At 52.6% G+C, this 22,927-nt stretch overlaps 1 protein-coding gene across 1 annotated transcript in view; it reads right to left on the bottom strand.

Annotated features, from left to right (window-relative positions):
• Positions 1-249: 249 nt before the first annotated feature.
• Iqsec3 (IQ motif and Sec7 domain ArfGEF 3) overlaps positions 250-22,927 on the bottom strand; it is a 38,580-nt gene continuing 15,902 nt past the window's right edge. The window contains exons 4-12 of the mRNA XM_010630659.2: positions 20,822-20,944; positions 20,276-20,442; positions 16,034-16,173; positions 14,778-14,903; positions 12,781-12,880; positions 12,462-12,623; positions 8,813-8,905; positions 6,840-6,889; positions 250-3,639 (exon numbers count right to left, since the gene is read on the bottom strand). Of these exons, the coding sequence (XP_010628961.1) occupies positions 3,193-3,639; positions 6,840-6,889; positions 8,813-8,905; positions 12,462-12,623; positions 12,781-12,880; positions 14,778-14,903; positions 16,034-16,173; positions 20,276-20,442; positions 20,822-20,944 (1,408 nt within the window). The 3' untranslated portion in view covers positions 250-3,192. The remainder of the gene's footprint in view (positions 3,640-6,839; positions 6,890-8,812; positions 8,906-12,461; positions 12,624-12,780; positions 12,881-14,777; positions 14,904-16,033; positions 16,174-20,275; positions 20,443-20,821; positions 20,945-22,927) is intronic.

The following is a 22,927-nucleotide window of genomic DNA, read 5'->3' as shown; positions in this document are numbered from 1 at the left end:
GGGGTGGAGCCTGGCCCGCACCCACAGAAGGTTTCCCAGCTCCACACCCAGCCCTGCCCTGGATCCCTGCACCAGACCACTGCTCCTCACTTTCCCCACAGAGAGATTCCGAAGCCCATCCCATCGTATGTGTATTTCCCTGGAGTGAAAGAGGAGAGCTGCCTCGCTTCTCTGTCCCCCCAGGACTCCACCTGCGCAGCCCTCGTGGGATAGACGCCCTGTGAGAGAACAAATAAGCAACTGACACAGTTTCCTCAAGTGACATATTTCAATATAATCTCTAAAACTCTATGAATTGAACAGATAAAATACCTCTGGGCTATTTTATTACAAAATATTTGCCATTTGGATTAATTGCTAGGTGCAGCCACCCTGCCTTTACCTAGAGAGCCGTGTCTCCAGCAGGGTGAAGGGTGTGCGCAGGGAGGGGTTCAGTGAGAAGGGAGGCCTCCCCAGATTCAGGGACAGATAGACAGATGGTCACCAGGGAAGCCTATTGCCTACCAGAGATATCCTGGCAGGCTCTGGTGGACAGGTGGGTGGGTGGTGGGGAGTCAGAGTCCAGGACCTAAGTGTGTGTGGGAGCAAGATACCTTTGAGCTAGACAGACAGACAGACAGGCAGGCAGGCAGGCAGCTTCCAGGACGAGTGTCAGACAGGGCCCACTTCAGGTCTGGCAGTGGACTTGCCCGGAAGGGATGAGGAAGCTAGTTGCATCTCCCACTCTTGACTCTGGACTTGGGCCAAATGGATAAAATGGGAGAGGAGCCAGGTACCCCAGAGTAAGGCCTAGAGGGTCAAAGAAGTGGAGCTGTTTCAGGGTGCTTGGGGCTCAGTCAGCACTGCACTGCCCTTAGTCTTGGGAGAGCAGGAGGGCCCCTGAGCATCTCTGCTGGGCCCTCTGGGAGCCCCTGATGTGGCTGCTCCCATAGGGAAAGGAGAGGAAGTCCCCAGTCTCTGGGAAAGAGCCAGAGGGGTTTCTTATCCTGCTGACTCCTGTCCAGACCCTTCCTGGTTCAGGCTGCTCTGTGCTGTCCACCCCAGGCTGGTCTCTTTCTGTGCAAGAGGCCCCTGTTGCCCATGGGGCCCAGGGCCACCTTGCAGCAAGCCAAGATGAGCCTCTGACCTGGGGATGGGGATGGGGCCTGGACATCCAGGGCCCCAGAGAATGTGCATGAGCCAGCCCTAAAACCTTGGTTGCTGCCATCAGGGAAGTTGGACTTTGGCTGAGAGGGAGGGAGGGGCAGGCATTGCTGTGCCCGCCAACTGGGAAGGAGGACACTTTGCTCACACTGTGAGCAGGAACCAGGGACCTGACAGTGGGCGCAGAGCTGTCTAGGGCTGTGCCCTTCTCAAGCAGCCCTTGGCACCAATCTCTCCCACCCCATAAGTACATTTAGCTGCACTCATTACTCTATTCTTTCATACCTCATACCTTGTCTCCTATTCGTAATTTGTACTCCATTTTCAGCACTCTCACTCAAGATTCACCCACTGCCACCCCTGCAGCTCCATCTCCCCTGGAGACCCTGGCTCAGGGCAGCAAGGTGTCTGGATTTTGGCCTCATTTGTCAGCTGTCTCACTCCTCCAGGCTCGGAAAGCATCTCTGTTCAGAACAGTCCCCGGAGGGGCTGAGGCTGCCAGTGTGGGGGAAACAAATGGGCTGGGAGTCAGGAGGGAGACGGCAAATTGGTCCCAAGTTACGGAAACCAGGCTGACAAAGACAGAGCCAGAAATAAACTCACTGAGTGACCTCATGATGACGTCTGGGTGTTCATATGCTTACACAGGAAACTAGGTCACCTGGCCCCTCTGAGGGCAGAGAGTATCCTTGCCTCCTCCCTGGCCCAGGATGCTGCAGTCCAGGGCATGCTGTGCGGCTGGAGAAGCCAATTCACTTTAGACGTAGCCGTTATCTATTGCATCTCCCTGGAGGCTTTATAAACAGGCTCCAAGAGGAAGGACTGTGAGGAAGGACAGCTGTAGCTGCAAGCACAGGACCACAGTGTGGCTGGGCTTGCAGCAGATACTTCCTGAAACCTCCATGATGGGGTGGCCAGGGCACTGACCCGTGGCTTTGAGGATGGGCTGTCTCTCCTCAGGCTCAGGCTTCGTGGAGACCTGAGGGTGGCTTTCTGCTCCTGCTCACCCTGGGAGGCCAGCAGCCCTGCTTGGCTCTCCTTTGTGACGTTAAGGGACTCAGCCAGTCTCGCTGGAGGGGATCTGTGCCTTCACTTGGGACTATTAAAGGCTGAGGCAGCAGGGAGACTTGAGTCCTCTGGGGCCTCATGATCCTGTGTACTTTGGTATCCAAGTTTTTCCTGGAGGCTGCTGAGTAACACAAACCCGGACTCCGGGCCCAGTAGAACCTCCACTAGAACGCCCACTGGGTGGATCAGCACCCATCCACTCATTTCTGAAATTAACCTGGTTCTGGTGCATGTTTACATGCCAGCACTTGTGTGCATTTGGCACTGGCTGGGTTTTATTTGGGGCTAGGGAACTACTGAATGCTTTTTAAAAAGTGCATTTTGCAGATATATGACCTCGTAATCTCATGGCCCTGCTGAACTAAACTAGAGAGAGCCAAGTGCTCCTCGCTCCTCCTCCCTTTCTCAAAGCTTTCCTGGAGTCAGCTCTTGAGAAGGGCCTGAGGGGAGGAGGCCAGGACAGCTAATGTCCCTGGGGACTAGGAGCAGCCTCCTGAGATGGCTGGGCTGGGGACAGGGGAGCAGAACAAGCTCCTCCTTCTGCCTTCTGCCCGCTACCCTCTTCCATTCAGCTCAGCCACCCTCCACCTGGGGCTCTGTTGTCACTGCCAGCCACCCTAGCCTCCCAAGCCTGCCCATGGGCTGAGGCTGGGCCATGAATAGTACCCAAGCCTGAAAGCTGCTCAGCCCCTCAGCTCTGAGTTTCTTCACTCTATGGTCTGACTGGGGAGAGTGGTGGCCACAGGTATCGCCTCATCTGGCTGTGCGGGGCCCCAGGAGAGGGAGGTGCTGTCTCCAGGTTTGGGGAATGCTCAGCTGAGTAAGGGCAGGGTGGCCGGACCAGGCAAATCCAAGTGCCAGGGATCAGGGTTCTCTTTCCAAACAGTGACTACGGATGCCAGGATATGGGGAGCAGCAAAGGGGCAGCTGAGGCCCCCTGGTGGCCGACCTTCCTGGAGCAGCAGGCTGCGGGAGGCAGGGCTACACCAGGCTCCTGGAGCCGCTGGAGTAGCGCCTGCGGTGCAGCAGGGAGCCGGGTGGGCAGAACTGGTGAGGGTGATTGTAAGGGGGTGGGGGCGGGGGCAGCGGAGGCTGGTGGATGACCTTGACAGGGGAACCCGGGCCGCCCAGAGGTGTGGAGCCGCAGGAATCAGAGGAGGACGAGGTGTAGCAGGAGAGAGCCTGGCTCAGCAGGGGCTCCATGCGCGCCAAGCAGGGCTTGTCCAGGACAATGACCTTGACAATTTGCTGGCACTGCACCAGGGTGCCGGGGGGTGTGGGCGGCAGCGGTGGCAGCGGCAGGGGCTGCTCTCTCAAAGGGCTAGGCTGTGGGTCTGGCGGTGGTGCTGGTGCTGGAGCTGGCGCTCCCCTCTCGGCCCCCAGCCTGGAGTTGTGCTGGGACGTTTGAAGCCTGTTGTGAATTGACACCTAGTTTAGAAACAGCCAGAGAAGCATGACATGTTACGAGACTAGTTCCCAGGGCTGAGACAGGCTGCCTGAGCCTCCCTTTGTCTCCCTCCCTGCTCCCATCCCTGCAGCCCATCAGGTGCTCTCAGCCTTTTCTCTGACCCTCTGCCCAGCACTCTAGCCAGAGGCAGGCTGGCTTCGACCGGGGCTGTTCTGTACCAGAGAGGGCAGAGCCCCAGCCTGATGGTGGGTACGTGTGGCTCTCCAGGCCTCAGTCTCCTCTTCAGTGAGACTGGCTCTGCATATCTCCGCATACCGACTCTCAGCAAACTGCTCCCCAGTGCCTCCCTACGCACTGAGCTGGAAAGCTGGTAAATGGCCTTGGACCCTGCCTGCCTCCCAGGGGAGTGCTGAGGGGAAAAAGGGAAGAGCCAAGCATTTCTGATCCTTTCAAGACCCCTCTTCCCTCCTGCTTCTTTAAAGACAGAACCTGGTGATAGCTGGTATCACCTCAGAATGCTAGAGACCCCAGAAAGGGTCTTCTGGACCTGCCCTGTCCTTCCAGACACCATGTGGCCATGGCCCTGTATTCAAGCCAGCCCAAACATCAGAGGGCACATTTGGGTGCCCACCTTCCTCAGCCCAAGCTGGGTTCTGGTGAAGGTTGCCTGGCAGCAGGAGCGGAGAGTTAGAGGGATTCTGATCTTTATCCCTGGGTAGGGGTAGGAGGAAGTGGACCAATGGCCCATGGGACCACCCTGCAGCAGACCACAGGGGTCAGTGTCAGCTCCCCTGGCCTCCTCTTGCTAGCAATGGGAGCTGGAGAAACTGAGCATAAGGGAGGTTAAAGCATTCTGGAAAGTATTAATTCCTCACCCTACCCCTACCCCCAAGAATCCCAACCAGTGGCTGTGACACTATGAACCCCTCCAAACACCTGGGCCCTGCAGGGAGGCTAAGACCCTTCCTTTCTGAGGGCGCTTCCTGTTGGGCTGCTGTCGTGGCTGGGCTCCACCACCTATGGCCTGCTACTCAGACCACAGAGGGGACATCGAGGCTGTAGGGGAGGAGACCTTATCCCAGGCCCAGCCCAATAACATCTTGGAGCCTTCAACCTGCACTTCCTGGTTCTGCTTGTTAGCTAAGGATGCTTTGTCAAGGGCCCTCCTGGATCTGAACACTCCTATAAGCTACCTCCATTGCAAGCCCCCAGCCACTCCTTCGCCCCTCAGTATTCATAAGCCCCGGCTCTGTAGTCTGCATGTTGCAGGCTTTATTCCCCATCCTCTGACACAGAGGTGTTTTCTAGTTCCAAGATCCCTTAAATGAATGAAGTTTCCTCAGAGCCCCTCACTGTCCTGCCAGACACACAGCAGACAGAGGGTATGGCTTGCAAGTCCCTGCTTCCTGGGGAGCCCTCTGTCATTCTTATTCTGAAGAAGGCCTCTGTCACCACCACTGCCAAAAGGCATGGGCTCCTTTCCCCATTGCTTCTATTCTGAACTGTTCCCAGAGAGAAAAGTGACCCGAGGCCAGCAGACAGGCTGAGCCCCTCTGCTTCCCTGTCCTCCCTTCATGACCGCCCCTCTGTAGGCAAATGCCTGGCCACCCAGTTCAGACCGGTGGGCTGCTTTCTCCTTGGCTGATGCTTCCATGTGACCTCAGCGCTTGGCCGCAACCCTCTCCCACGCCCATGTGCTGGCTCTTCCTCCGCTGTGGGTGCCCCCAGCCCTCACCCCAGCCTGGGTCCTTTATCTTTAATGGTCAGTAAGTGAAAAGCAGGATGTGACAGCAAAATGTCCTCTCATTCTAACTCAGGAAAGACAGAAAGAGAGAGGGAGGGAAAGAGAGAAAGAAGAGAGGAGACAGAGGTGAAAAATGAGTAGCATGTCAGAACAGCTCAGAGAAAATGGACAAGCGCCTGCCAGAGGGGTCCGCCAGGCAATGACAAAGGAGAGGGCAGAGGAGAGCTTGGGGTCCAGCAGAGGCCATGGGGCAGCAAGGCTGTCCTCTGTGCAGGGGAGCAGGGGCTGGCAGGGCCCTGGAGCTAGCTGAGGGGTGGCAGCCTTGCAGATAGCCACAGGGCCGCACAGGATGGAGAGAGGGAAAACGGGCGTCAGACTGTTGGTCCCCCGTGCGGAGCTGTGGCCAGGGCAGGGGCAGGGCTGCCGGAACAGGCCAGAGGGCGGGTCACTCGGCGTGTTTATCTGCAAGGCTGAGATGGGCGGCTGTGGGAAGATGGGAGAGGAGGGCGGGGATGGAATACCCACCCGGGGCTGGTCAGCTGCCCGGCGGAAGCTCCTCCGAGTAGGGGCGCCTCCTCCAGACACTCGTGTGTGGGGGGTGGGGGCACTGGGGTGGGAGGAAACTGAGCTCCTAGGGCATCCTGCAGTTTCCGGGCTTAGCAGCCTGGCGATGGGGCTCCTTCCTCACACTAGGGGGCCTCTCCAGCCTGAAGTGAGGTTGGGAAAGGACTGTGTGTATGAACAACTGGTATCCTGGTGGCAAAGAAAAGGGGCCTAGGTTCACTGGGAAACAGCGGGGTCCATCACGGAGGGTGCCGCTGCATGTTCCCCACAGGGGAGATGCCTTGGGGCCGGCAGGGACCCCCATGTCCTTTCCTGTGTAGTCTGGGGATGGGTATCCTTTCCTTCAAGACAGCCCCAGCCCTGCTCAGCTCCATCCCTACGATGGCCAGCTCTGTAGGGGACCAGCTCTTTCAGAGAAGCCCCTTCTTTGCCCCCACTCAATTCTCCATCTTCCCCAGAGAGGGGTCCAAATGGCATGGCAGGCCCACGAGCGATCGCCTGGGGACCTGACTTGAGTGTGACTCTCCAGGGGGAGCCCAGGCTCCCTCACATGGGGGCCAGGAGGACGGGGGAAAGGGACACTGGGTTCCCCGATAGCGCATGTGTCGGGCAGAGCTTTGCTGGGGAGTGGGCGGAGGGCAGTATGGGAGGGAAGAGGGAGGTGCTACGGTACCCTTTCCACAGGGCTGGGCTGGGAGTGGGCAGAATGTGCTGGCGGATTAACTAGGCGCTGGGAGAGTGGTGTTACCCATGCTAGCAGTAACTTTTAATTGTATCTCTTGAAATTGGTAAAATGGTGAGTCGGGCTGGGGAGGCATTGATTAATACCTGAGAAGAGAAACAACAGAGAAGGTGAGAAGAAGGACGAGGGGTACGAAGTCACTCACCTGGACGCACCAGGCCTCCACTTACCTCCCCGGGGCTCTCCGTGGGCTTCTCCCCCAGTGCAGCGTCCCTCTCGGCTTTGAATGTAAACAGCACAGCGCTCATTCTCTACCAGTCCTGGTGGAGCCCCAGGCCTTCCCTCCTCCTGCCCTCGCACCTCTGCAGTTAGCTGGCACGGGCAGCCAGGCTGTGGGCACGGCACATGCCTTGCTGAGGTGCAGCCCGGCTCAGCGGGCCGGAAGGTGGGAGCCCAGTTCGGCCCGCTCGCTGTGTGGGTAAGATGCTGCACCCCTTTGGGCCTCCACACTTCCTGACCTCTGACATGCTTTCTGATGGTGGCATTGTTCAGTCTAATGGGCACAAAGCCTTCCCAAGATGGAGTGGGAAAGTCAGCTTATGAGGTGGGCCCTGGTCTGTGGGCACCAGGTTGGCCAGCCTCGGCTCCCTTGAAGGAAGGACTGTACTTTGTCCTTCCTCCTGTGACTTGATGACGTAAGCCTGGTACAGTACTTGCCATAGTGCCTGGTATATGGCGGAGCCCATGTGATCTATGATTACTGCTAAGGCACTCTGCCCATCCTGTAGGACAGCAGGGTCCCACTGGGCCCCAGCTTCCACTGCCACTCAGCAGGATCCCTTTGATTTCTCAATCCCTCCCCTGGCGGGGGGCAATTTCCCTTACTTTCCTCAGCCCCCTGCTTTCCAAAGCACAAGACGGGGCTGTGGCATCTTTTGGGAATTAGAAACACCTCACTACAGAGGCAATCTGTGGACAGGTCCCTGGAGACACCATCCTAGTGTGACCAGGGCTTGCATTTCCCAAAGAGAGGCCAGCAGGGCTATCGATACAGGATGAGAGGGAATAAATCAGAGCAGAGTATTGGCTCTGGGGCTTAGGCAGCCATGAAAACAAGCTGTGACCGCCACCCTCATGATACTACAAAATCAAGGAGCTACTGAAGTCAGGCTGGGTGGTGAAGTATGGGTGCTGGTGGCAGGTGGAACCCATCACAGTGAGAATCTCCGTGAGTCCCACAGTGTGCTTGGAAAGTGGATTACATGTCCTGGCAGGCATGGCCAGTTCCCGTGCTGCAGCCTGTGCAAGTCTGGTATCAGGGCCAGTGCTGAGGGTTTGGGACCACAGGAACCCTCTGGACTTCCTCAGCCCAATCCGGGCTCTTGCTGTGACCCTGGATTCCTGGTGTTCAGCACAGGGCAGCCCTCACACATAGTATATGTTTGCTGAAAGTGAAGCTAAACGACTAAGTTAATGAATAAACAGTTTGGGCTGATTTACTGGGATTATGTTGGCATGGGGTTTAAACCTCGCACTATCTCTCCTTCTAACTTCTTTTTATTGGGGGCTGGTGGAGGGGAGGTGGTACCATTATCTCCTGTGCCATTTACAGGTGGCAAGTAAGGTTGGGGCAGCAAAGGGGACATCAGAGGGCTGAGCGAGCAGGTCTAGAGAGCATGGCCTAGAGGACACCAAGCCTGAAGCTGTCTGACTGCTGGAATAGACAATTCATGGAATAAACCATTTGAGAAATGAGTATGAGGCTTATCTGGATTTCAGGGTGTCTGACCTGGACCTGTATTAGATAATGCTTGGGGCTTGTTAGGGAAAGAGCCAGGCTCTACATGGGGCAGAGGAGATTCCCAGACTCCCTACTAGCCATCCTTCCTTTCTACCCCACTCCTCCTATCTTGGGTAAGGATGACAACACTCTTGGCCTGATTCCTCCAGGGTAAATGGTACCACATCATATGGACTCCTGAGCTCTGGTGTCATTTGTGCAATGGACACATTTCTCTTGCACTTTCCTTCTTGTTCCCATTACTAAAGCCCATGAGAATAAACACAGCAAGATAAGAGCTCCTCAGTGGAAAGGAATGAGTAGAAAAATGGGCACACCTCCCACCCAAGTCTCCCTGAAGCCAGGCTTGGGGCTGCAAGTGGCCTTTTGTGGGCTGGGGCCAAAGTAAGAGCTGCTACTCACCTGTGGGTGATCCTTGCTTTGACTGCGGGTCCATCTGGGCTCCCCCAGCCTTGAAGGAGAGCATCTTCCTTCCCTGCTGCCTCTCCAGCTCCCCTAAGGAGGGGGGAGGCCATGAGCACATAGAACCTTGACCTCCACCATGCATGTGAACAAGGAAATGAAGAGAGCAGGACAAGAAAGAGGAGGGTGGGGAAGCCCTACTGCATGCTGCAAGACAGGGACCTCATGCTCTAGCATGGCACTTAGCAGCTGGTTGAGTCTGCCCTGGGAGCTGCAGTTTCTTCATCTGTACATGATGGGACCTGCTTGAATGTCCAAGACCGGTGGAAGAGGTCAGCATGAGGGAGGCCAACTACCCAGGGAAATCCCGGCTCTGGTGCTTGATAGCTGTGTGGCTTAGGTAAGTTACCTAACCTGTCTGTGCTTCACTGGAGGAGATGTCCTCCCTTCTGCAAAGAAGTTTTTAAGAAGACTGGCCATACAGCACATAGGACTAGGTCTGGCTTACAGCAAGTGCTCAGATGATGACGTGTAAGGAGCTCTTGATGGCTGGGGGTGTGGGCCAGTGGTGGAGCATTTGCTCAGCCTGCATGAGGTCCCTGGGGCTACCCCCAGAACTGTGAAAGAAAATGAGTACTTGGCCTGCAGGTCTTACCGCAGTTGGTGACATCTAGTCCCCCATGTGCATCCCACAAGACTGAGTGGCCACAGTGGCTGAGAGATCCCAACTGCCCCATCTGTCCAGCTTGCATGGCCCAAGTGGCCAGGACATCTGTCTTGGTTCTCCACTTTAACATCTCTCCCTGGATTAGAAGTGTGTTCCTTCTTATTCTCCCAGTGGCGCTAGAAAACTGCCAGTCACCTTCCTTGGAGATGTGACTGTCAGTGCCAGCTACCTGACAATCATTACTCAATCGTTTCTCTGGCTTTTGTGTTCCAGGAGACATAACTCAAGTTCCTTTCATTAAGGCCACTCTCCTGGGTTTCATTTGTGGCCTCCTTAGTGGCCTCGGATCCAGGAACACTTCCTCACAACCTCCCGCAGCAGAACCATCTGTCCCAGTTGTCTACCTCATACCATCCGTCAACACTACCCATTTTTATCGAACCATGGTTTAGGGTGGAAAGAACTTGAACCATGGAGTCAGACTTAAATGTGAATGCCAGCTGCTCCCAATGGGTCCTCTTGGCTTTGGATCAATTTGCTTCCTAATCACACTTAGGGAGTCAGGAGGACTAGGTACCGCACTTGCTGTGACTGTGAGAACTCACAATGCCTCAGTTTCTCTGTTGATAAGATGAGGAGAATATGAACTCAGGGAAGGATGTGAGAACTAAATGATGGATTTGGCCAACAGCCCAGTGCCTGGCATGTCGTACGTGCTCAATGTATGGTTGCTGCTATTGGCTTTGTTTTCTTTTTCACTTTCTGATTCCCTCTCCTCCCTGCTTCTTGGCCAGTCCTTCATCTCTCTCCAGCTGTTTCTTCCCTTTTCTTTATTTGAAGACTGAGAGCCAAACTTTAGGCTTTGCCTCTGTTATAATTTATGTCGACCATAGGTAGGGCTTTTGGGAAGTGACTGGATTAGTCCACAGGGGTTTTAATGTGGGTGTAATGTTGGGAGGCGAAGTCTGGTGGGAAGAGGTGGGTCACTGTGGGTGTGGCCTAGAAGGGTGTGTGTCTCTCCTCCTCCCTTGATCCCTCATTGCTTCCAGCCCACCATGCTGTGAGCTGTTTCTCCTCTGCAATGGCCTCTTCCATGCTGCCCTGTCTTGGAGCCAGCTGACTATGGACTGAAACTTCTACAGTCTGTGAGCCGAAATAAACCTTTCCTCCTTTACATGTGGGTGTCAGGTATTTTGCCTCAGCAACAAGAAGAAACTAAGACACCCTGATCTCTTCCCCTCTGACCATCAGGAGAGGTTGTTCCACTCGACATAGCAGATTTTGGTAATATCTGCTTACTTTGGGAAGGGGTTTATGGTCTGGAGGAAGAAAAGTGCCTCTTGCAGCCATGCTGGGGCCAGGAGATGTGCAGTGGCTTCCCAGGGCACTGTAGAGTCACGTGTTCCATTCTGACAAGAGAAGTGAAGCCTTGAGAATGTTCCAGAACAACAGCTAGGGTTCCTCTCTGGGTATCTAATCTAACACTTTTAGTGTCTGTGTGTAACACCACTGCCCCAGATGAGCCAACCCTGCACCTCTCCCTGCCAAGCTGTCACCTGAGTCATATCTGGTAAGCTTTTGTTTTACCTTGATTTTGACAGTTTTCTTAGAAATTTCTAGAGAAATCCTTAGGCTCAGAGTGGAAAGAACACTTAAGTGGACCCAGACTGAAATGTGAAGGACAGGGGCTCCATTTATAGTGTGTGTGGCCTGGACTCACTGCTTCCCTTCAATGATCCTCACCTGTCAGACGGGCCCCACACATCTCTCTCCAGGTCCTGCGAGCATTAGCAGGGTGTAGATAAACTGCTTTGCCCCTGCAGGTGCTCCAAAATAATGATTAAATAGTATCGTCCTGTCATATTGACTCCCTGCTCAAAATCCCCCACTACCCTTCCTATTGCCCTGTGCACTTATATTGATTTAGGGACACTTTTCTTTTTTCTTTCTTTTTTTTTTTGGTACTGGGGATCGAACTTGGGTCCTTGTGCTTGCAAGGCATGTGCTGGAACCACTGAGCTAAATGCCCAGCCCAAGGGACACTTTTCAATTAAGTGGCTACAAAGGGCAGACCTTCTTTGTATTTTCTATTTGTATTTTCTGACTTAGTTTCTGAATCCATCCTTCTATGATTTTTTTCTCTTCAAGTCCATATGGAGCCTCTGCGATGCTTGACCAGCCAAAGCCTGAAGAAGGGCACAGTTTTATAAGTTATCACTGCTTAGTTCCTAAACCTGAAAGTGAATGGTAACCATATGGACATAGAAGGAGACCCACTGATATTCTGATATTCCTGAGCTGGAACCATCCAAAACCTAGGTGTTCCAGGACTCGGATTTAGCTGAGTGGCACTGCACCTGCCTCAAAAGTGCAAGGTCATGAGTTCGATTCCCAGTACTAAAACAAAACAAAACAAGCAAACAAACAAAAAACAGAACCTAGGTGTTCCTAAGGGGAGCAGAAAGACAACTCTAGGATGAGAGATGGTAAGGAAAACCAGCCTGAACTACTCTTCAAACAGACAATATATATAAACAGACTATACATACACACACACACACACACACACACACACACACACACACACGTATGTATAGAAAGTGGAAAGGTTATTCTAGATTAAAAGAGGTTGGAGAAATGAAAGTAACCAGATGCACTATCTGCACTTGGACTACAAATGGGGCAAATAAAAAAATAGTTTAGAGGAAAGAAAAGCCCACGAGTTCATGGACTTCTCGAGTTTGCAGTCTGCCTGGATGCTGGTCCAAAATGGCAGGGTTCTTTGCACAAGAGCCCCATGTGCACACACATGTGCCTGCTCCAGCGCACAGACTGTGGTGAAGCAGCACTCTGGGAGGACAGGTGGGGAGGGAAGAGGGTCTAAGCGGGACAGGGGAGGGGTGGGGGGTCCCAGGGCCAGAGTTGCCTGTATGCAAGCTGTCCCGTCCCTTGCCTCAGAGAGCCCGGTCCCCGCGTCCTTACACTCTATCCGGACCTGCTCCAGCTCTGTCACCTCCGCGATGGACTCCTTCAAGTCCTCCACGAACTTCTGCATCTCGTCTGAGCCCAGGGCACAGAAGTGCAGCGCCTGCTTCTTCTCTGAGCCCGACAGAGGGGTCACCAGTGTGATGCCATGAGAATAATCTGGAAACCAGCCCCAGGCCCAGAGGGCTGTGAGCAGCAGTGGGGGCTGAGCCAGCCAGACACTGGGAGGGGCGGCATCTCCCAGTCGCCTGCCCCATGCCCAGCTTCCCCCTCAGCTTCCCTTGCTCCCTCTGGTAGTTCGCGCCCCAGGACTTACACTCATTTTCAAAGAGGTGGAACTGCATGCCCAGCAGGCCGACGGACTTGCAGAAGGTGTACGTGGAGGTGCTCTTCTTCTTTGGGCACAGTTTGAGGATCTACCCGAGAGGGACAAAAACATGCACTGACTGGGGGGCTCCAGTGAATGTGCATCTGCACCCTTGCATGAACTCTCAGGGACACGTGTGAACACACAAGTCAGCACTCAAAGGTAAACACACGTACGTGTATACATAGGCACTTCGGATACATTTACAGACTTGCATATGTGCACATAGGGGTATACAGTGTGTTCTTCATGGCCCAAAGCCACCCGTGGCAATCGCCTCTGCACTGAGGAACCAGTCTCCATTTCCTACGCTGGCCTGCAAGCCACACCAGATCTGGCCCCTGCCTTACTCTAGATTTTTGCTGCAGCCAAAACTGTCCTCCTTTCTGCAGCTTGAAAAAGGCCAGCTCCGTCCCACCACAGGCCCTTTGCACACACGGGTCCCTTTCCACAGCCATCCCTGCAGCTTTTTGCATGGCTAGACTACTCTCATGACTTTGATCTTAACTCAAACACTCCTTCCTTAGCGATGCCTTCCTACACTGCCTCACCTAAAAAAAGGCAAATCAAAAGCAGAACAAGCCACTCTGTCTTACCACTGTTTCACTGTCTTCATGGCAAGATTATCTTGTCCACTTGTTTTCTTAATTACTTGTTAGCTCCCACCCCTACTAAAATGAACACTCAGTGAGCCAATTGCTCAGTATCTAAATTCATTCAGCTCCTGTGAGCCACACTCTGGGGATAGAAGATGATCTGGGGATAGAGCCGCATTCTGGGAAAAAGTGCTCATGCAAAGGGGGAGTAAGACAGTCAATCCCTCAATCAATGGAGCACAACAGCAAAAAGGAAAGTAAGAAAGGGATGCCGAAGTTAATTTCAGACACTGGCAAGTATTTCAAAGGAAAAGAAACAGGGTAAGGAGCAGAAGGTGACTGGCAAGCCACCTTACCTTGTGGGCAGAAGGGCTTCCCTGGGAGGCAGCTTTGGAATTGAGGCTTGCATGAAGCACAGAAGTTGCCAGGCCAAAGCCCAGGGGAGTTTTTAGGTGAAGGAGTTGCCAGAAAAAGGACCAAGAGATGAGAGACGTTTGGGGGTCAGAGCGCTAGAGCTGCCCCAGGAGTGTACAGGGAAAGAGGTTGAGGACCTGGGCTCCCCAAGGGAGAGTCTGCATTTCCTTCTGCACCGGAGTCGAGGGTGCCCTCTCTGAGGGCTGCACCCTTACTCTGTGGGAGGAGGATCCTACTGGCTGACACTGGCCAGGTGCTGGGGGTCAGACCTGAATAGGCCAGGAGGTAGCGAGAGGGGTTGGGTCGGGCCATTCTAGAGGCTGTGGTGTCCGCGTGGCTCATTCATTGATAAGAGGATGGGGGCAACACCAGGGGAAGACAAACCTTGTTCCAGTCTTGTTCACCCCTGTTTCTGGGAGCTTACACCAATGCCTGACACATAGTTGAGGCAGTGGATACCCATTTTCAAAGAGCAAACACAGGTACCCTACAGATGTGACCCCCCCCCACAATTCCAGACTCTTCTGCCCCGCCCAAGATCCAAGAAGATCCACCAGCCCTCCCAAGACTGGGACGCCCCTGGCCCAGATTTCCTGTAACTTGGAGAGGTAGAAGGTCTGGGATCTAGTGCATTTCCATCGGGAAGTTTAACCATGAACAAATCATTTAAAGTCTCTGTGCCTCGGCTTCATGACTTACAGAGCAGGAATCTGCCTGAACTGCCTCACACCCACCATGGACAAGTGCTCTGAAAAAACTGACCTAGCTGCTGTGCAGACAGCACTGTGTCCCGAAGCTCAGAGGGCCGCTTTCTGCCTCCTTCAGCACTTTCACGCTTCAGGTCGCCTGGCCCCGCCCCCTCCCGAGTAGGCGGGGCCTCTGGGCAGCCCCTGACTCCGCTCAGTCCACCCCAGACCGGAAGGCCCCGCTGCTCACCACCAGCAGGTCGTTGAAGAGGAACACTTCCCTCTGATGTGCCGCCTGCTTCTGCAGCTTGTTCACATCCGTCACCTCGAAGAGCCGGCTGCAGCACACCAGGCGGCGGTGTGGCACCGACAGCACCTGGAACCCAGGCGAGGTGCTCAGAGACCTCCAGGCCTCAGCCTTACCCCAGGGCACCCATTTTCCAGAAGAGGATACGGAGTCCCAGGCAGAGGAGTGGGGGCCCTAACAGGGATCGCACTTGGTCATAAATCTCCTCTCACTCATCTGGGCTCTCGCTTTTCTACGGAGCAGAGACAGAAGAGAAGTGGTCCTTATGCTGGAGTGAATGAGGAGATTAAGGGGTGGGAAAAGGAGATCGAAAGGGGCGTTCAGACTGGTCAAATCCAGGCACTGTTAGCCTCTTCCCCCTATGACCCCCAGCTCCCAGGCGACAGTCTGCAGGTGTGACACCTGAGCTGGCGTTACTGTGCACTAAATGCAAATGTGCAAGAGGGAGGGGAGTACACGGGCACTGACACTGCAAATCTACTCCAGTGCGTGAGGGAAGCAAATCATTTGCAAACCAGACAGGGGCCAGAACCACAGCCGTAAAGGACGAAGAGCAGAAGATGCTCGCCTTGTATTGGTTGGGAGAAGAAGGCCAGGCAAAGCCTCAGACCAGGTCCCCAGCTCTCCACCTAATCCCTGAGCCACTCAGCAGGGGGACAGGAAGCTTCTCTGTATCCTTCACATCCATGGTAAACATCACCTCTGGGGATATGAGTAGTGCGGTGACCTACAGAGGGGCTGGCTTTAAAAATCATTGCATACTTAGAACATGTTGCCTCTGACACAGGTCACAACAGTGACCTGCTTGGTTTGAGATACCACAGACTACTTGAGCCCATTTCCTGCTCTCTGTTCCCTGGAACCACCCAGCAGAGCCTGGTATCTGTGCCACTTAAGAAGCAGATCCTAAACCTTCCACCTGGCCATCCAGATGCTTCAACCCTGGACCACTGGGCAGCTCCCCTCATTCCCTCCACTGTAGCAGCTGGTGCAATGGCAGTGAGGAAATTAGGCAAGGGAAAAGACAGGAGGAGTGTCTGGAGCACAATAGTTGTAGATTTTGGAAAGTAAGGATGAGACTAGAAGGAGATGCTAGGAAGAAGGAAAGGAAAGGGAACAGGAGATAGAGGTGGCTTGGCAACCATGGGAGAGGAAGCTGACCCTCACATGGCAAGTACTGCTCTGCGGTGGACACTTACTGTCTTCATGCCCACAATGGACTTTTCCACCTTGGTGACATATGTGACGTGGTCCTCATTGGACCTGAGTTCCTTCTGCTGTATCCGTTCATAGATGCCTACCACCAGCTCCCTGGGGATGTCAGCACCATCATCCACACCTACAAACACAGAGGGAGGAGAGGTGTCTGTGTGTGAAAGGTCAGAGCAACAAGACTATCAGACTGATGCTCTGGGAGGGTAGCTTCAATTCTGCCAAGTCCTTGATCCAAAGCTCTCAGGAGCCGGTTTCTCATACCCATTAAAGTAAGGACAGACTCCTTAGCCAGGCTCCTACGCATCTCCAGCCTCATCAGCTGATGTATCTCAACAAGAACCTCCCATTCACAGTACTCTTTCCTGATAGCCAAACATAGCCTCCATGCTTTGCAAGTATCCTTGCTTCCCCGTTCCTGTTGTCTGTTGTGTTTGTCCTGACTTGTCCTGGCCACACATGTGAGGAGCTTTCCAGCGGTCTGTCTTATTTTTTTGGGGATCTCCCTTTCTTGGCCTTCAACTCCCCTCCAGTAGGGAGTTCTTTTTTGAGTGAGTCCTTGTGGAATGGGTGATAAGATTTTCCTCTCACTAGGAATGCTGAGGTGGGGGGTTGTTACAGGAAGCAAAGAGGAGCAGTTTGGGGCTGGGTGACGCACGTAACCAGCACTCCACTCCGTCCCTACTCCCTAGAATGTTACTGCTGCAGCAGCCAAACAGTGCTCGCGGGAAATACGCCAACATGAACACAAATTTCCTTTGCTGCAGAAACAGAGGCAATTAAAACAATTCTTCTTTCTGCTTTTTCCAAATCTTCTTTAGATGCCTACATGCTTCTTTTATAAGAGGGAAAATTTTAAAATATAACCACTTTGATAGTTTTCTCAACCTCCAAGAGGACATCATGTCTTTGATGAGGAATTCCCCTCTTGTCCCTGCTTCTTCCACTTGTTATCTTGGTTTTTAGTCAGCCTCGTTGTACCCAAGGGCCTGAAAGAAATCAGGCTACAGGCAAGAAAGAGCAAGAAGAAAGATGGACCACACACAGGTTTCCAGTTCACTAGTTTGCCTCTGCTCTTTCAGAATACTTGGTGAAAAGGAATTTTTCCAAAAGGCATAAACCCACAAAGACAGAGAACAGAGGAAGGGACAGAGCACCTGGGGCCTGGCAAGTGTGTGATTGGATATCTTAGCGAACCTTAGAAAGCTGAACTGTAAGCCACAGAGAGCTTAGAAGCCACTGGACACTCCGCAGGACCACCAAAGGGCTCAGAACTGGGAGCAGTAGGAGCCCCCGAGCACAGGTGAGTGGGCTGGAGATAGGAAAACAGGCTGGAAATCAATGGACATCATTTAGATTTACCTGTTCCCTCCTCTCTGCAGAGGAAGACTGGAGGTTCATCTTCTGGAACTATGAGCTTGGGGTTGGGGAACCCCAGTCCTAGCCAATAGTGGGAATCTGCACTGAAAATGGAGGATGAGGTTCATGTTCATATGAGAGGCAACTCAGCCCTTTTCTTAAAAAGATCTCAGCACAGTGGTAGCCAGAATTGTACCCTCTGGGCAACAGAGCAGACTTTTGTACTTGCTGGGTAGTCAATCATCACAAGAGAAAATATCTAAAGATACTACAGTAGGGGTCACCCCCCATGACACAGCTCAATTAAGTCACCCTGAAGAAAGGTCACCAATAGCAGTCCTCACCCATGTTGACTGAGGTTTTGATCTTTTTTTCAGTGGCTGCTGAATATGGAAAGCCTGTAACACAAAAGCGAAAGAAATAGGGGGAAAACAGGAAAAAGAAATCCAGAAAAAATGGAAGCAAGCAGGTAGGAACTAAAACAAGAATATATTATATCTTCAAAACGATAGAAGATATCACATCTACTAAACAAGAATAGAGTGCTATAAAAGGACATTCGGAGAACAAAAACCAGCTATTAGAAATGAAAAATAAGTTTTAAAAAGAGAGCAGGAATGAAAAACTTAGTAAGATGCTTGAAAGATAAGACTGAGGGACATACAGTGGCACCTCAGTGCATGAACTTAATTATTTCCACAATTCTGGTTGCAAGCCGAATTGGAGGAGAACTGAATCAAATTCAGTGGTTAGGTTCAATGTTGGCCTTATGGGGAAATTTTATTTGGCTGCCACCCAATTCGGTTGTGACTAGAATAAAGGAAAGAATTAAGTTTGTGAACCGAGGCACCACTATATTCCATAAAGCCAACTGAGGAAACAGTGAGGATATATACAGAACTGTAAAAATCAGAAGATCCAGTAGGAGATCTAACATCTGAATAATAGGATTTCAAGAAAGAGTACAGAGAATGTGGAGAAAATAAATTCAATAGAGAAGGCATCTGTATCCGTGAGCTCTGCATCTGAGGGTTTACAAAACCACCAATTGAAAAATTTTTTTTAAATTGCATTAGTTATGAATATGTACAGATTTTTTTCTTGTCACTACTCCCTAAGCAACAATTCACATAGAATTCACATTGTATTAAGTACTCTAAGGCATCTGGAGAGTACACAGGAAGAAGTGCACAGGTTAAGTGCAAATCCTACACAGTTTTGTATATATAAAGAGTTTGAGTATTGGGGAGAGTCCTGCCATCAGTCTCCCGAGGAACAATTATATTTAATAAAACTTCACACAATTAGAGGACATGTGTTTCTAGAGTGAAAGGACCAACCCACTATTAAGCACAACAAATGAGAAAAGATCCATAAGCAGGCACATCATGTGGAAAACTCAGAGCACAAAAGCAAACAGAAGAACCTACAAGTTTTCAAAGAGAGAAAACATAACACATACAAAGGCCAGAAATCAGAATGGCGGAGCAACTTTGTTGGCTAAAATGTGAACAATGCCTTCCACATCTGACTTACATGTTTTCAACCTGAAACTCTGTTCCTAGCAAATTTCCCAGTCAAGGGTGAAGACAGGAAAAAGATACATTCACAAATGTAAGAATGACAAATGTAAAAATTACAAATGTAATTTTTGTGTCTAATGCGCCTTTTCTGTGGAAGTCAACTAACAAGGAAGCTGTGGCATCCGGAGACCAGCACTGCAGCAGGGGGAGCAAGGTCAGGACAGCTCCGGAGGGAGCAGAGCTGAGGATCCAGGAGAGGCAGCTCTAAGACGAGACTCCTGGGTACCTCCCAGGTCCTCATGGATGGACAGGAACTTGATACACAGGGGAAAGAGGGTGATGGACCGGTGGCGGGACATAGAGGGAAAAGAAGACAAGTAGTGACTCCAACGAAAGCAGAACTAAAAAGGAATTGTAACCACTGCCTTCTTCCGTGCAGCTTTGGGTCACGTTTACTTGGCCTTCATAACAAGAACACTAGTTTCAGTGGGGATGGGTTGGGGAAGGTGGACAAAGAAGAGCTAAACTGTTATAGTCTATAATGGGAAATTAAAAGATAACACATAATTTCAAAGAATTAACAAGTAGTCGTGTATAAGAGAGAGCAGTGGATATGTACTGTATACCTCCATCTGTATAATGTCCAAGGACTGGCAAAACTGCTTAATGGTGCCAGAAGGCAGAATAATGTAAGCCTAAGCAAGGGTATCAGAGGGGATGGGATGCACAGAGCATTCTGGGATGGTGGAAATGATCAGCCTGTAGGTACAGGTGTGATCACACAGGCATCTCCACAATGCACAGCATAAAGGAAGCAAGAGCATGTTATTTATGGATTTAGAGGAAGCAAAATAAGCAGCTAACAGGTGCGGAAGGTTACTTTAGTGGTAGGATATTTGCCTAGCATGTGTGAAGCTCTGGATAAGCACCCCTAACACTGCAAAAGTAAATAAATATAAAAACAAACAAATCTGGAAGTCGAAAGTATTTGCCCTTGAGAAGGGAGAGTGGTGAGAGAGGCAGGGACCCATGTTTCTGTGATGAGCCTGGTGGAATTATTCTATTAGATTATGTGCATATATAACTTTGATTTTTAAAAAATGCCCACAGGATATCACTAGCACACAAAACACTTGCTTTTTCAAAAAACGTTGGTCCCTGTCAGGTGGTGCCATCAGAAAAGGACTTGGCTGGCAGATGCCATAAAGTTACCTGAAAGGCTGAATGAAATGGGCTGAGGCCTAAAGTCCCTGCTCCTGGTTCTTCCGTTGTAAGTAGTGAAGTGAAAGAACTGGTACTGACCTGAACAATGACCAAGCCCCTCCTGTCCCAGCCCCACCTGCTCACCTCGCAGGTTTCGGATAAAATCCTCAAGCATCATCTTCCGGTCCGGCTTAATGTTGGGACTGTACATGTCGGTGTTGAGGAGGATGATGGCGAAGGCCAGGATGAAGATGGTATCGGGGTTGTGGAACTGCTGCACCACCTCGGGGTTGCACATGCAGTAGCGCTGGCTGTGGAGGACACAGAGGGAGCCATGGGCTTCTCAGACTCCAGCACTGTCTGCCCTGTAGCTTGGTGTCACCTCCCTCGATTCCTGTGGTGGCACCCACTGCCAGCCTCACACGGATGCTGCACACAGGTGTGCTGGTCAGGGGGCAACAAGGAGGGGCATCTCCCGGAGGGCCCTGTGTGGCTTCCAGCTGGGAGAGCTTGGGGGATTCCATTCCTCTCTTTCTTTGCCCCTTTCTCTCCAGCCCACTGCTCCCAGACTTCCCCCCAGTCCCCTCAACTGGCCCCAGCAATTCTCACCTAGGTCACACCCCCACCCCCACCATCTCCCCCAAGCTCTGGAGGGGTGGGGAGGGGAGCAGGGCTCGGAAAGGGTCTCACCTGAAGGCCTCTATGAGCCGCTCCACCTTCTGGGCCTCCCCCTGCACTCGGATGTGCGCCTGGAACTTCCGCAGGGCCTCGTCCAGCTCCATGTTGGAGAAGTCCATCTCGTCTACCACACAGCTGAGGGCAGGCCAGGGAAGGGTCGTGAGGAGAGGCCAGCCCCTCAACTCTGCTTGGGTTGAGGAGTGAGGGGTGGGGTGGTGGAGACTTGGACTCTGGATAGCCAAGAGGGGGTAGGGAGGGTCTACTAGCTCTGTTCACACCTCAGGGTCCCCCTGACTAACCAGGAAGACAGCTTTTCCAGTTTTCTCCTATTTTCTCTTCTCTAATGTGACAGTCCTGTGAGGCACAGACTGTTTTCTCCCTTTCACAGCCAAAGGCTTGCGGTTCAGAACTGTTAGCTGAGGCCGGAGACCAGGGAAGGCTGAGCTCAGGCCTTCCTACTCCACATCCCAAGTTCTTTCTCTTCAGAGTCAAAGAAAGCTTTAAAATGGAATGAATGCACAGTGTGGCCATGCTCACCTCTAGTCCCAGCTAATCAGGAGGCAGAGGCAGAAGGATCAATTGAACCCAGGGATTTTGGAGCCTATTTTTCTCCTTAGTTTGATTGTCATTTCCCATTAAAGTCTCCAGGTGACTGACGTCTCCTCAGTTGTCCCTCTATCCTAGTGGACTGGGAAAGTCCCAAAGGCCGTCTGAAACCCAACCTTCAATCATGGCCCAGCACCTCCCTCACCAGCCCTTTTGGGGAGGCTGGAGCCTCTGAAGAGAAAATGGCATATCTGGTTTAACATGGGAGGGGACAGTGTGACATATTCTTGTCCGGGCAATCCTGCTAAACTTTCACTTTGGCTCCTGGACTCCCCTTTCGGAGCCTCAGTTTGTTCTGAAAAGGGAGGAGGTTGGAGTCCCTGTTCCCGAAGAGCTCTTCTACCCCTGAAAGGACAACTCTACCCTCACGAGATCTGCTCTGAGTGCTCCTCTGTAGTGGAGAGGAGGAGGAGGAAGGCACGAGGGCCCCTGCCACTTCCCCACAGCAGAGCTGCAGGCCTCATGTCGCTGAGGAGAGCACAGAGCAGTGTGGCTTGCAGTGCTGGCAGGCTCTCAGCGCCGACTTCTCTCCTCTGTGCCCCACACCCCATGCAGCTGGCCCCTCGCCACCTACTTACACCGCTCTTCCCCTCTGCCCCTACAGTTCCCTGGCAGACTCTGATGCAGCCTCCTGGGCACTACTCACCTGCTCACATCTGCTGTGCCCTCCACAGTGTAACCACTGCAAGCCCAGTGTGGCCCAGAGCCCAGTGCTGCCATCCATGATGGCTCAGAAGTCACCTGCAGAGTGGCCACGTGTGGGGGGAAGCATGTGCTGAGCAGGACCCAGTTCCTCCATGATCCCAGAGACCCAACTGTTTCATCAACTGTCAGGAGAGAGCATGGGGTGGCCAGGCGCGCAGGGGTCTGTGGGCTTTGCCTCCCCCGTCTTTTTCTGGGGCAACTAGAGAGCATCACCAAGGAATTCCAGCTAGAGAGGGAAGGCAGAGAGGGAGCTGCCACCCTTCCCCTTTCTTCCTCCCTATCCAAGGGCAAGACCACAATCATCTGAGCCACAAGCTTTCCCCCCATTGGGGTCAGTTGAGCCCTGCCCTTCTGCTCATCTGCCTGAACAGGAGTGGGTGGGAGGACGGGCTGTGAGGTGGAGGCAGGAGTCTTGCCGAAGTGTGAGAACTGACAATATCCACGTCTGCGTGTCAAGATGGAGACTGCTGGCAGAGCCCAGGCCCGCCAGGTGAGAGGCCACACTGATTTCTCAGTGGCCTTGTTATCCCCACCCTGCACTTGCCCCGGCTGGAATATGAGATCCAAGGTGGCACTACAGGGCCCACATGTGCAGGTCCCCAAAGCCCAGTCAAGGGAGAGCACTGTGCATGGCTGAGCAACCCAGGGAGCTGCCTGGGGGAGGGATCCAGTGGGCCACATGGCACAGGGCTCGGAGCCAGGGCCAGGGGTCGGGGGTGTGCAGACAGAGAGCAAGATGAAGAGACAAAGCTGAAAAGAAACAGAAGGAAAGAGAAAGCTTGAAAGAGGAGACCAACCAAAAAGAGG

Source organism: Fukomys damarensis, unplaced genomic scaffold (genome assembly GCF_012274545.1).
Source record: "Fukomys damarensis isolate Sample0158 unplaced genomic scaffold, DMR_v1.0_HiC HiC_scaffold_5, whole genome shotgun sequence".
In the NCBI taxonomy this organism is placed as follows: domain Eukaryota; kingdom Metazoa; phylum Chordata; class Mammalia; order Rodentia; family Bathyergidae; genus Fukomys; species Fukomys damarensis.
Note: the sequence above shows the minus strand (reverse complement) of the source record. Positions and strands in the feature narration are given on the sequence as shown.